The sequence below is a fragment of the Bos indicus x Bos taurus genome, chromosome 28, assembly GCF_003369695.1.
Source record: "Bos indicus x Bos taurus breed Angus x Brahman F1 hybrid chromosome 28, Bos_hybrid_MaternalHap_v2.0, whole genome shotgun sequence".
In the NCBI taxonomy this organism is placed as follows: Eukaryota; Metazoa; Chordata; class Mammalia; order Artiodactyla; family Bovidae; genus Bos; species Bos indicus x Bos taurus.
In genome coordinates, this window is record NC_040103.1 from 44,061,102 (window position 1) to 44,076,027 (window position 14,926).

General features: G+C 44.2%; 1 protein-coding gene across 1 annotated transcript; it reads right to left on the bottom strand.

Moving 5' to 3' along the window:
• Positions 1 to 329: 329 nt before the first annotated feature.
• Positions 330 to 10,866, bottom strand: MSMB (microseminoprotein beta). Its single transcript, XM_027530962.1, has 4 exons — positions 10,714 to 10,866; positions 6,685 to 6,781; positions 5,158 to 5,263; positions 330 to 587 (listed from the first exon to the last, which is right to left on the bottom strand). Exons 1-4 carry the CDS (start codon positions 10,714 to 10,716, stop codon positions 458 to 460), a joined length of 336 nt encoding a protein of 111 aa, XP_027386763.1. The 5' UTR covers positions 10,717 to 10,866; the 3' UTR covers positions 330 to 457.
• Between the last annotated feature and the right edge of the window lie 4,060 nt (positions 10,867 to 14,926).

Consider the following 14,926-nt stretch of genomic DNA (forward strand, 5'->3'; position numbering starts at 1 on the left):
CAAACACGGACGCGTATGAAGGACTCAGCAGATGCTCTCTGAAGAACAGGAAGGAACAATGAGCATGGAAACCTCAGAGAAAAGAGGATTTCATCCACCAGACAGTGGGGCACTGGGACAGCAGGGCACAGATTACCAAAAGCAAGAAAAGCAGCAGCGCTCCTCTGAGTGAGGGACACACAATGATCTGTTGCAGTGGAGGGAAAATATTATAACTTTTATCAGCATTTATTTTTGTTTCCTCCTTTATCTGTTTGCATGCTTCATAATGTGTGTTATATCAATGCATACATAATTTATCAATTAAAAGTACACACATACTAAAGTGCTTGCTTAAAACATTTTTTACTAATAGGTAGGGTTATACAATCAGACTGTTAGAGGCCATAGGAGAATGAAGCCTGACCTGGGAGAAGCTGGGCCCCCAGGTGGGGAGCTCTGGGCCCATGAAAGCACGTTATAAGACCCACGCCGTGACCGTGCAGTTCTTCAGTGGGTCCTTCTTCTCCAGCACTGTGTAGGTGCAGGTCTCCTTGTTGAAGACCGCCTGGCACTTGTCTCTGTCATAACCCATAGGTATAGCTGCACTGGCATTGACAGAAGAACAACACGTGTTAGAAGGAACAGGATGCCCAGCCTCCCTGGGGGCTAACTGAGCTGGAAGCGTCTGGAGTGCCCCTCACCTACATAAGGGAATCTTAACATGTCACTCTCAGAAATCTGCACCCCAATACACAGGGCCTGAACTATGAGCACAGACCACCCCTGACGTCATGGCTAAATTCCATCCTGCACATACTGGACAGCAGCGAGTTCCAACAGGCCCAGAGGTCTGGACTCCCCTGAGGCCAGGCAGCCTGCTCCAGCCTGACTCTTCTTGTCCTTGCTGCTCAGGAAGCAGTCAGCAGTGCTGCTGCCTGAATGTGGGGAGGGTTAGGGTTAGTCGTCCCAGCACTGGCAAGGGGGCCTGTTATGTCAGAAGCTATCTCAGCCAACGCGAACAATGGATCACTTCAGTCAGGGACCGTGGAGCCCACGGAGAAGCTGATGAAAACTGGAAAAGACCTCCCTGGGGAGAATCCACCCACACATTCAAGGGTGCAAACAATTTTAGGGCTCATTGCCCTCTTGAAATCCACCTGTAAACTCCAGATTTAAATTGCCCATCTTCAAAGTGCATACAAAATAGCCATCTACATGGCCTTTGTGACAACGCTTCCTTCCACAAAGTGACCTTTGACTTATTTTAACAAAAGAGGACATTTCAATCCTATGCCCAAAGGGTAATATGGAAACCAAAGGGAACACTGGAAGAAGCTTTTCCCAAGGGTGGATGACCCAGGTAGTGGGGAGTCCAGAGCAGCCTGGGCCTGGGCCACCAACCTCAAGCTCAATTGCTTCTGGGCAGCTTCAAATCCAGACAATGTCCCTTAAAGAGTGTAGTGAGTGAAGAAATTCCCCTAGAGAAAATCTTATCAAAACATGTATCACCAAAAAAAAAAAAAAAAAATTCACAAGAGAAACTTCGTAGGCAGTGATATGATTGTAGGAGAAAGGGGCTGAAGACTCTGAGCAGAAGAGAAAATGTGCCAGTCTCCTCCATGTGAAGCTCTGTGCTGAGTGAGACAGGCAAGGGGTCAGGAAGCAGGGAAGGGGCTCTGTGGGCTCTGACCTGAAACCAGTTTCTATCCCAGGATCGAGGGACATAACTGGTCTAGAGAAGACATTAAATGTGTTTTAAGTTAATGAGTTTAAATGAATCTCTGTGTGTGTTAGTCGCTCAGTAGTGTTCAGCTCTTTGTGACCCGTGGACTGTTGCCCGAGGCTCCTCTGTCCATGGGATTCTCCAGGCAAGAATCCTGGAGTGGTTTGCCGTTCCTTTCTCCCGGGGGTCTTCCCGACCCAGGGATCCAACCCATTTCTCTTATGTTTCCTGCATGGCAGGAGGGTTCTTTACTGACTGAGCCATGAGAGTAGCCTGAATTTATATGAAGAATCTCATTTAATTAATTAATTTTGGGGGCCTTACTTCTTGTCTTGCAGGATCTTTGTTCGCCAACCAGAAATTGAACCCAGGCCCATAGCAGCAAAAATGCCAAGTCCTAAACATTGAACCACCAGGGAACTCCCTCATTTAATTCTCATATTCACTTGATTATCCCTATTTTATGGTGAGGAAACTGAGTCTCAGAGAGGTTAAGAAACTTATACAGAGTCACACAGCTGCTATACAAGGGAATGGAGAGTCAGACTCAGTTACTCCGGCCCCAGCATCAAGGCTCTTTTCACTTCACTGTTTTCCACACTAGGTCCATGAGACCCCTAGAAAAGGATCACATTGACATGGCTGTGATGAGGCATCCCAGAGTGGGGTGGGGAGGGTCAAATCTAGTGGACGAGGATGCTTTGGCCACCGTGGAGGGGTACTGTGATGTCAGAGAGGAAAGGCTCACTGGGCTTAATCTTGCTGATGCTATCACACTCCAGAGTCACATTGACACTTGATAAAAAGACAAAAATCAGGTTTCAGGAGCACAGAATCAAGGTTCAGTTGTAATATGTGACTCACTCAAGGCAGTACGTGCAAACCTGCTTCGGGTAGCCAGACATACAGTCTCTGGATCCGATACTCCTTTTGCTCCACTTAGCACTTGGCATGGGGCATGCTCAACAAATGGATTCAGAACTTCCCAGGTACTTAAACTTCAGTAGCACTCGGGTGTTTGGAGTTAAGTCGAGTGTTTGTGCTTCTACTCCTTGGTGATAGGTATCACAAGACTCTCTGAGGCACCTATTAAAATCCAAATTGCATGGCCTCCAGTAGATCCTGACTTGGTAGGTTTCAGACGTGGGCCCCAGGAATCTGTATTTCATTAAGCTTCTCAGACGAGTCTGTGATCGGGCAAGTCTGGGGAGCACTTCTTCACACTAACGCTTCTGTCATCAAAGCCATCTTGTCCTTGCGAAACACTGTAGGGCCAAGACTGATGTCAAGGCAACAGATGGGTGGGGATGGGGAGGAGGGGAGGTGGGACGGCTGATTTGGATGCAACTGCTGAGGAAAGAGGAGAATTAGGACCAGTTTGCAGGTACTCTCTGCTTTATTGGCCCGAGTACTAGGACTTTGGCATCCAGAAGAAAACATCTGCACAAGCTTTCGAGTGACTTGAGTTAAACTTGAGCAGCGAAGCAACTTCGGGTTTAGAGTACAAGGATCACTACAGAGCATCCTTTGCTCCTCACATCCACATCCTCTGCCTGTGTTCAGAGCCATTCCTGTTCCTGCAAATTGCCACAGGCCAGGCAAGGCTGCAGGAAAGCCAGATCCCTTCTAGAACAGCTTCAGACTATTGGGTACCCTTTCCTGTTTTTAGCAACCCATATGGATATAGATATTTAATAATAAAAGTTATTATCAAAATTCAAAAATGACCTAAAAGAAATAAGTCTGAGGTAGAAGGAACCCATTAACAGATACATGGATAAACAAAATGTGATTATATATGTGTGTATATACATATATAATATTATCTATAGATATCTATGTATCATACAGATTTTCTATAGATATCTATATATCTATATATAATATAGACATAATTCAATACATTTAAATTTATAGATAATATGTATTATTATATATTTAAATTTAATATACTGATCTGTCTAATATATATGTGATATAATATATTGAATGCAATTTTTTCCTTTTTAAAGCTGAAACATGTTTACTGTATATATGCAGTTCTGAGACATGCTCCAACATGAATGATTCTTGAGGACATTACACTGCCGTAAGCCAGTGTGGGTGTTCAGGATGAGCCACCCCAATATGTGCCGCTTTTTCATGAAGCTTATTTTGAGCTGAAAGCAATAGTCAAATTGCAGCCTCAAAGAAACTGCTGTCGCCGCCCCCGAGTCCCTAGGAAGCATTTAAATGGAGGAGTCTGCCCACAGAAGAGCTATTACCAGAGACAATTGTATTTAAGTGACCCCGGTTATATGTCAGGGTAAACATCTGAGGGACTGAACTGATGGGAACATCTAGTTATGAAACGGATACTCTTACTCTTTTCATCCTGTGAATGACGCTCTGTCCGTGCAAAGCCCCAGCTCCTATCTCTTTCCTTAGCACAGGATGGCATATGTACCTCATTCTACCTGCCCTTGTGCTTCTGTCTCTAAACCTCTCATGTTTGTGGGATTGCCATACATACGAAAATAAATTTGATTTTTTCCTGTTAATCAGTCTCATGTAAATTTAGTTCTTAGCCAGAAGAACCTAGGTGGGAGGAGTTTTCTTCCTTCCCAATACCAGTCGTAAAAGAACAAATACTGGACGCCTCCACCTGCTGCTGCTGCTGAGTCGCTTCAGTCGTGTCCGACTCTGTGCGACCCCATGGACTGCAGCCCACCAGGCTCCCCCGTCCCTGGGATTCTCCAGGCAAGAACACTGGAGTGGGTTGCCATTTCCTTCTCCAATGCGTGAAAGTGAAAAGTGAAACTGAAGTCGCTCAGTCGTGCCCGACTCTTTGCGACCCCATGGACTGCAGCCCACCAGGCTCCTCCGTCCATGGGATTCTCCAGACAAGAGCACTGGAGTGGGGACACCTCCACCTAGGGTTGTCAAATTCATAGATACAGCGTAGAACGGTGGTTGCCAGGAACTAGGGAGAGTAGGAGGTGGGGAGTTGTTGTTCAATAGGTCTGGGATTTTAGTTTGGGAAGAAGAAAGATTTCTGGAGATGGATGGTGGAGATGGTTGCACAAAATCGCAAATATACTTAATGCCACTAAAAGTTACTTTGTAAAATGGTTAAAATGGTAAATTTTATGTTATGTATATTTTACCACGATTTAAAAAAAGAAAAGAAAGAAATAGGATTGAAAACTAAACTTCCTTCAAGATGGGATTCGGGGATTTGGGGCTTTTTGTTTGTTTTTTAAATTTTTTGGCGTGGCTGCTCAGCATGTGGGATCTTAGTCCCCCAACCAGGAATCAAGTCTGAGCCCCTTGCATTGGAAGCAACAAGTCTCAACCACTGGACCACCAGGGAAGCCCCAGGATGGGGTTTTGAAAGAGGGAGCAGCTGTTCCTCAGACAGCACCCCAACAGTGGCCGCCTGCCCCTCTCAGCCCAGCTGGCTTGAGACTTACGTGTTGCAACATTCAATTCCATCATTGGAACAATGACAGCTTTCACAGTTCTCAGTCTTCCAGTCTGATTTCAGCTCGTGTGTGACTCCACTGAGATCCTTGCATCCTAAAATAATGCATGTGGCATCATCAGCAGAGTCCTAAGGTCACACAACCAGGAGAAGGACACTGGGGCTAGATGGTACCGTCTGTACTTCACCCTACTCATAGAGAGACTCTTGGTGATTTTACAAGCATCTCAGAAAAGTACTCATATATTCATTCATGGCTAAATTCAGCACTTTCTAACTCATACTACTTATCATATTTTCCTTACAACAAGATTAAGTCTATCCAGAGTTCATTTCAGAACAGACATTTCAAGACAATGTGAGCTCCTCCCTCTTTAATTAGATGGCTACTATGAGCCAAAATTCCCTGATAGCTCAGCGGGGAAGAACACACCTGCCAAACCTGAGGTAGAGAAAAAAGAAGAAAAGAGCCCACCTGCCAATGCAGGAGACCTGGCTTCAATCTCTGGGTCAGGAAGATCCCCTGGAGAAGGAAATGGCAGCCCACTCCAATACGCTCGCCTGGGAAATCCCATGGACAGAGGACCCTGGCGGGCTGCAGTCCATGGGGTCACAAAAGAGCTGGACTTGACTCAGCAACCAAGCAACAACAAATTATGAGCCTACGAGTACTTAGGGCGACTTTTTCCTGCTATATTATCTCTGGATAAATGCCTCTCTTCTCCTCTTTTATTTGGTTTTCAACCCCAAAAGCACATATGAAACATCTTGGACACGTTACAAAAAAAAAAAACAAAAAAACAAAAAACCTGTGCCTGGGTACCAACGCAGAACAAAGAAATCAGAATCTCTGGGCATGAGGCCCAGGCTGCCGTATTTTTGGACATCTCCTTTAGTTGGTTCAAATGTTCAATCATGAATGAGAACCACTGCTGTAGATACGCGGTGGTCCGTGGATCTCGGGTATGCTTGAGGGACCAGCAACATTAGGACCACCTGAGGTCATGAGACGTGAAGACTCTCACTCGACTCCAGGCCCACAGAATCAGAATCTGTACTTTAGTAAGAGTCCCAGAGAGTTTGCACACACATTTAGCGTTTGAGAAGTGCTGGAATAATCAAGGACTCTCAACCCTAACTGCATGTAAGAGTCAATCAAGAAGCTTCTAAATTGTAGATCCTATCCTTGAGATTCTGATTTACCTGGTTTTGAATGGGCCTGAACATTCGGAGAAAGCAGTGGCACCCCACTCCAGTACTCTTGCCTGGAAAATCCCGTGGACGGAGGAGCCTGGTAGGCTGAGTAAGCTTCAAAAATTCTCCAGGCAATTCTCATACAGCTAGGATTGAGAACCACTTTCTCATATAAATGGAATGTTGAAATACCTCATTTTACTCCATTTATACATCTGCCCTAACCCTCTATCTCATGCAGATTTAAGGTTATTCATCTGCCAATAGTTTATATTTACTGAGATGCAATCAAATAACAAAACATTGAAAAGTCAAGACTTACCATTAGATGCGGAGCTCTCATTAGGTATGAAATAGCACTGGGCATTGCATAAAGTCACAAAGGTGGCTAAAACCACAAAGCTGAACAGAAGAGCATTCTGTAAAGTAAAGAAGGGCCAGGGAAGAAAAATGAATGAATTCAGTTGGTAATTATTGACTGAGTGTCCTGTAGGGAGGGCCCTACTGGGCTCTGACAGGTGGTTTGAAGGTAGAGCTTCTATCTTCAGATAATCTAACAAAGAAACAAGATCTATAAAGTTACTAAAATTAACTGGGGAAGAAGCAAAATGTGAGTGAAAAGTCATAGAGCAATAATGTTAGTGTGCTATATTACTACAGAGGAGTTCAGGAAACCCTTGTGGATAGGAGATTTTTAGCTGCTTTGCAGGGCATGTATAATTTAAACGACAGAAATAAGGGATTGAAGAGAGTTTCAAGAAGATAATAGAACAATGACAAAGATAATAAAACACGACAAAGATATGAAGACAAATAAACCACAATTGGAGACTTGCCGGAGCTAATTGGGATAGTTAGAGTTCTTAGACCACAAGGTTAAGAACTTCATTTTCCAGATGATAAAGGCATTGCTGATGGCTGATGAACATATCAGCTCATCTAGGCTGATATTTGATCTGTAGAACAAAGGAAGGCATCAGGTTGCTCTTGTCATCATTTTGAGGTGAGCAAACTAAACAAACTTTAAGGTGGGAATTTCCAGAAACCTTTTAAAAAGGAAGATGGGATGAGGGTACTTATTCTGTAAGTGTCTAAAATTAATTATGAGCTGATGCTACTTGAAGTAGTGTGTTGCTGATATAGAGACAAATAAATGGAACAAAATAAAAAAACCCAGAAAAAATATACTTATTTATGAGTAAATATAAATATGTATTATTAAAATAAATTTAGTCTTTGAAATCTGTAGAGAATGATTATTCAATAAGTGGTATTAGAACAAATGGTGAACTATTTGAGGAAGAAAAAAGTTCATTTTCTACTTTAGTTCTCACAATAAAATACTTTCTAAAAGGATTCAAAGGTTACATGTTTACAATAAGACCATAAACTAATCACAGAAATACAGGCAAATATTCTAAGCAGAAAAGGAAAAGAAAATAAATAGGTTTAAATATGTAAAAGTTGTAACTCATAAAATTAAAAAAACAGTTACCAAATTTGGAGAACATCAATATATGAAGAGTTTCTATATATCCATGGAAAAAAGGGAAACATAGCTGAAAAATGATAGAGAAGACAAGGTGACGTTTCACACAGACAGGCACAGATGCTGATAGAAATGATGAATAAACACATGAGAAATTCCACTGACATATAACACGAGAAATGCGACCGTAGAGACAGTAGAGTCATAATGGGATGACAAAAATAATGAGTCAATTTCTAACACCAGAGGGAAATAGAGACATAGATGGGAAGTAAAATGCACGAGGGCGGTTTGTATTAGAACAATTTTTAAGGGGTGTATACGCATTCAAAGTCTTCAGACTATTTACAGCCTTTGCCTTCATCACTTCTAGTCTTTTCACTTCTAAGACTTGGTCCTAAAGAGAGCAGCACAGAGGCTATCAGCTGCTCCTCCGGGATGTTCACTGCTGTGGGAAAACAGAAATCACCGATGCTCAAGAACAGGACTGGTTTACAAGATGGAGATTCAGAAAAGACACCAGTCAACTGAGGAAGTAAGAGAAAATGAAGTGACGTGAGTAAATGATCACTGTATATCGTTAAGTGAAATACAGTTTACAAAGCAGTTTGCTTGGTGTGATTCCTACAGTGTAAAAAGATACCGAGAGAGACTGACGGTTTGTGGCACATTTTAGCAAGTCATTTTTGAGCTGAGGGATTATGACTACTTCTTCTTTGGACTCTTATTTGCTAAATTGTCCACAATGAAATGCCTTGATTTTATAAGCAAAGAAATAAATGAATTCCCACAACAAACCCTCTGTACGTTTAGCTCACACCAGGACTTGAGGCTGCACCTGCTCTCCCTGTTTCCTTCTTTTGAATAATCTTCAGCTTAAGATCACTGTGGAAACCTGAATGTTTTCTCAAAAAAAAAAAAAGCCAGACTCATTAGCAAAATTTCTGCTCTCTTCACCCAAAAAGGGGGCTACTGGAAGGGGGGAAATGACCACAGAAATCTTGACGGTCTTGTTTCACCAACTCTCAGAACACAGGTGTCGATGGACAGGAGCCAGGGCTGTGGACCAGGGTGAGTGAGGAGAGCAGGATTCCCATGACTCCTGCGGCTCTGAGCAGAGGCCTGTGATTCAGGGACTGGAAGATGGAATCCGAACATGGTGACACGGGGAGAACCAATTGTTCAGTTAACCAACTGACACCGTCTCAAAAATAGCTTGCCACTGGCATGCATTTTCTCTCTCTCTCTCTCTCTCTTCCTCTCCCTCTCTCTCCCTTCGTGAAAAGAGAGGTTCCCCTACTTGGGTGGCCATCACCTGGGTTACTAATAAGGAACCCCCAGTCTCAAGCTCACTGAAGGGTAGGGTCTGGGCTTTTGAATATTTACCAAACGCCCCAGGTGAGAAGCACAAGAGAAATGATCAAAACCAATGCTGCTTCAGTGTGCATATGAATCCCTGGGAGATCTTACTAAATAAAAAGCAGATTCTGATTCAGTGGAATTTAAAGAGTCCTCATTCTAGCAAGCTCCCTGACAATGCCAATACAGCTGGTCCAAGGACCACTTCTAAGCAGAGAAACAGTAAACTCCCTTCCTGCTCCCATACTCTAGTCTCCATAGCCGCTCCCTCCTTTCTCCGCTTCCTCTCTTGTCCTCAGTGAACACGGCCCCTGGCACCTGCAGGCACAGGAGACGGGGCAGCGATAAAGTTGGCATCTGTTATAGTTTCTAGATGGTGGGGCTTGGTGCCCAGCCTTGAGATGAAGCAGGCTGGTGGTGCTCCTAGAAATTGTGTCCTTTGAGCTAAGTCGCTGCGCCTTGAAGAGCCTTGTCCTGTACGAGCAAGAGTCAGGTGACTTCAGAGGGAGTCTTAGGCTGGGCAGGGGCCCTGCCAGGGCTGTAGTGTAGGGTTAAGTTCACTCTGAAGCTGGAGGAGGGGGGGTCTGAGTGGAATTGGGAGGATCCCACCATTTTTATACTATTTCCAGCTCTGTCTCAAGACCGTTTCTGAAGGACGGACGATCCTCTCCAGCCTCACTTTCTACTCCTGCCGGGGCGGGGGGCACTTCCTTCTACTTCCCTTGCACCCTAAGAGCAGCCCACTCCTTTCCCTTTTACTCATTCTACAAAAGGATACTTCGAAAAAGAAGAATTAGTTTAATTCAAGTTTAAATTAAAGACAGAGAAGGGTCTGGATGAGTCTTTACAGATTTTGATGTGCATTTCCTTCTTAATACAACATGAAACAATGAAAAGGGCCTAGGGTGTTGTCCCCAAATTTCGCAGAGCATAAAAATCACCTGGGCAGCTTAAAAACCCTGGAACTCCGGCAGGCCTCGCTGCAGACCAATTAAACCAGAATATCTGGGATGAGAGTCAGGTATCAGTAGTTTTCACTGACCCCCAGGTGATTCCACTGCACAGGCAGGTTTAGGGACCACTGGCCTAGAGAGAGGGCTCAGCTGCCTCACAGGCTCCTGATGAGATCCCTGAGGCAGCTTCTGGCCTTCCCCAGGTTCGGTTTCCTGTAAAATGACACAGTGCTGTAGCTCTGAAGTTATATTTAATTTCACAAATCACTCAGTCAAAGCCAAGGAATTAAAGAATTAGAGACATATATGAAACCCAATTTAATCCCAAAATTGCTGGAAGAAATAACAGAGAACAGAAATAATGCTAAATTCACAAAGATGTTCCCAAGCTCCCAGATGCTCATCCTCCTACACACTGCATTTCAAGTATAGAAGATTCATGACCAGGTCACATTTACCCTGAATAGCACCCAGTAGAAACATCCATCACAGTTTATGAAAATAAAGGCTATACATATCTTTCTTTTCTGTATGAAACCCAGTTACCCACCATTGTGATGAGCAGGAGTCCTTGCAGGCATGTGCGTCCCGGGAAAGTCACACTGGACTTATATCGGAGACGGAGACCGCATGTTTGGCATCATTAGAAAAGATGACACGCCAAGGTCACATTCAGTGTTTACAGAGGCTTGACTATCAACAGGAAAGTATGGTTTCAGATGATTTATGAGCTGTTCATAGATCAGGTCTCCACCCCAATCATGTGTTTGCACTTGCTGTTCCCACCCCAATATGCACTTGCCTCTGCTGTGAAAGAGCAGAGGAAGAGAACTCTCCTTTCCTGAGCCTTCCCTTGTGCTGAGTGGGTGGCTGGGCACAGGGCATGTGTCTTTTTTGATTTCACACACAAAGAAATGAAGATTTACAAAGTCAGGTGTAGAAGATGGGCTTCAAGAAGGAACATAAGAACAGTTTAGTGGTCAGCCCAGCAGGCTTCCTGAGGGTGTATTGTGAGACAACAGAAATGTCCCAAGCCATTCTCCACAGCTTGAGAATACAGCACCCTTGCAGCCAGGGTTCCCTGGACAACCCAGACTTTCTAAAACCCCTCTTCAATCTGAAGCCGTCACTCCTGACTACATCAGGCAAGCTTTCCTTCTCTGTGTTCAACCATGATCTTCTGAAAAGCCCTGCATGCCCAGGATGGCCTTTGGGGAGCGGCATCAAACAGAACCTTCTGGTATATTTGAGGAACTTAGCATTTTACTAGTTTGCTCAGGCTGCCATAACAAAATACTTTAGACTGGGTGGCTTAAACAACAGACATTTATTTTCCCACAATTCTGGAGGCTAGAAGTCCAAGATCAAGGCTGTTAGCAGGGTTGATTTCTACTGAAGTCTCTCTCCTGGGCTTGTAGATGGCCGTCTCCTCACTGTGGTCTTCCTTCTGTGTCCTAACCTCCTTTTCTTACAAGGATACCAGTCATATTGGATTATGGTACAGTCTAATAACGACCTTACTTTACCTCTTTAAAGGCCCCATCTTGAATATAGTCATTTCCTGAGGTACTAGGGCTTAGGATTTCAACATATGAATTTGGGGGTAACACGATTCAACCCAAAGCACCACTGTATCCCCAAATGTCCCCCTGCAGCCGGCCTCAGTGCCTAAAATTTCACCCTGGCTTTTCCTCTGCCCACAGAGGTTCACCTCTTACTTGATTGGCTCTTAGAGCTCTTCAGAGCTGGCCATGGTGATCTTTTCCAGTGCCTGCCTCTACCTCCCCTAAAATAAGTCTTGACTTGGGGGAGCTCTCCTTTTCCCTTGAGGGGCGACCTCCCTTCTCACCAGGGACCCCACAGGCCCCTGCACATTTCTGCTTTCTCCTCATGTGTTTAAACTGCCCGCTGCTGCCTCGGACTTCCTGAAAGCCAGGGGCACATTTGTCATGGTGCGTGGCCCTTTGGTTTCTTTTTAAACAAGTTTGAAGAATCTCACACAATGTGAGTCCCATCACACCTAAGTAGCCTCTAGGACTTGGCATCCTAGAATCCTTATCACAGGTGTGTGACTTCAGTTCCACAATCAGACACTCTGAGCAGGACCCCCTTTAAAGGACACAGGGTAACTGCCACTTCACAGAGTCCCCCGGGAAAGACGGCAGTGGCGGATGCGGCTCCTAGGGCGAGGTGTCCCGAGGGCAGCGTCCATGGCACGAGCGGCAGCGACTGTGAACAAAGGCAGAGGCGTCTTGCTGGAGCAGCGAGATTTAGGAGTCCACGTGGCCTCGTGGCAACCAAGCCTGTGCCTCTGGCCTCCCACAAAGCCTGTGAGCTGCCTGATGTCTTTGACAGATTTCTTTCCTACACACAGACTGCAGCACGTGTGCTGCTTGCCGCTAAGAGCTCTGTGACTGATTAGTGACCATAACTTACTCCTGTCCATGTTCCTCCCTGTGACTGACCCGATGCCTGGCACAGAGCAGTCACGCAGGATAGAATCGCACTAGGTGACTCCGGGTGTTCCAGCGAAGGAAAAAGCCCCTGACGCTGTTAACCAGTGCCGTAGCTGGAAAGCGCTCACCGGCTATTCGCTGGGTGCTGCGAGGAAGGCGGTGCCTGTCTGTGTCCAGAGGGGCTGAGCTGGGGCTTCCGATGTGGAAGGGGCTTTGTGAGCAAGTATGGGGGCTGTCCACAGGGAGCCGGGAGGAGGGAGCACGAAAACGAGCAGTCCTCAGACGGCACTGCAGCCGGCTCTGTCCAAACCTGCCTGACAAATTTTCACTGTTTGATTGTATTTCAATTTCATAGACTAAAGGGACTTTATTTACTTATTTAATTTAGATTTTTTTACACATACATGCAATACAGTGGTAGAAACAAAGAGAACATGGAGATAAGCAAAATAAATTCTGTGAAATTAAAAAAAAAAATTCTGTGGTTGTCCTGTCTGAAGAGAACTATTGTCAGCATTTTGGAAGATTTCCTTTAAGAACTCTCTAGGTATATCTATCTATCTATCTATATACCATGGATTGTAACCCGCCAGTCTCCTCTGTCCAAGGAATTCTCCAGGCAAGAATACTGGAATGGGTAGCCATTCCCTTCTCCAAGGGATCTTTCTGACCTAAGGATCGAGCCTGGGTCTCCTGCATTGCAGACAGATTCTTTACTGTTTGAGCCACCGGGGAAGCCCCAGGTATATTTTCCTTAAGGAAAGGCAAAAATCATAAGCACTTTTCCCCAAGATAGAACATGTACATAATACTATACATAGGCTATCGAATGTCATTACAGAATCTGCTTTTCTCATGTAGCAATACTCTGACCATCTTTCATAGTAACTATTTTAATGCCTACATTTTACTCCGTAGAATGGCTGGGCTCTCATTTATGTAATCAGCCTCCTCTTGTTGAACACTGAGGCTGTTTCTGACTTTTTTTTTAAGAATTAGGAACACCAACTTAGGAATTTTGTTTTTTAGATAAACATTTCCCCACACTTAGACCACTTTCCTTAGGATATATTCATAGAGGTAGAAATTCTGGGTTGGAAGTAGTATTATTTCATTATTTGCTAACATGAAAGGTGGGAAATGTTACTTGGTTTTAATTTACTTTTTTCTGATAATTGGCAAGATTGGATATTTTTGGTATGTTTATTTGCCAACTGCATTTCTCCTTTTGTGGGTAGCCCATTGCCTTGTTCTTTTACCTACTTTTCTATTTTGATGGTATTTATATTTTTCTTTTGGATAAGTAAACAGGCTTTTAATATGTTAAAGATATTAATATTCAGCTGTCACAAATGTTAAAATTTGTTCCTCACTTTTTTTCAGTTAGGACACTGGCTCTGGAGACTGAACTGAGGAATGAGTACTTTTCCTCATCTCTATTTTTACCTTTAATGTGGTATTTTGACATACAGAGATTTTAAGCTTTTTCTTAGATCCATCAGGTATTTACTATGCAGTCCCTGCTTTTATTTACGCATGATTAACAACCGGAAAGGTCATGAGGTTCCCTTTTGGTGGTGCACCGCATTTCAGAACATTTTGCTTTCAAATAGGTAATTGCACATATCTGATTAAAAAAAAAAAAAAAGCTCTTTCTTTTAAGAAAAAGCCTCTCTTCCACTTGTCTCCCAGACTCTCAGTTTCTCTAGTTAGAACTGCTGGCTAGTACTGATTCCTTAAATATCCTAGATATTAAATTCCTTCCTGGAGACGGTTTACACAGACATATTTGTGTGCACTCACCTTTTGAAACACCATTCATAGCATGTTGCACACGTTCTGCATTTTGCTTTTTCCTCTTTTCCTCTTAGTGCTCTGTTCTCTTTAATACTTGCCTAATAGAGATTTGGGGAGAAGGCAATGGCACCCCACTCCAGTACTCTTGCCTGGAAAATCCCATGGATGGAGGAGCCTGGTAGGCTGCAGTCCATGGGGTCGCTAAGAGTCAGACAGGACTGAGCGACTTCACTTTCACTTTCCACTTTCATGCCTTGGAGAAGGAAATGGCAACCCACTCCAGTGTTCTTGCCTGGAGAATCCAATGGACAGAGAAGCCTGGTAGGCTGCTATGGGGTCGCACAGAGTTGGACACGACTGAAACGACTTAGCAGCAGCAGCAGCAGCAATAGAGATTCGAGTTTGATCCCTGAGTCAGGAAGATCCTCTGGAGAAGAAAATGGCAACCCACTACAATATTCTTGCCTGGGAAATCCCATGGACAGAGGATGCTGGTGGGCTACAAATGAG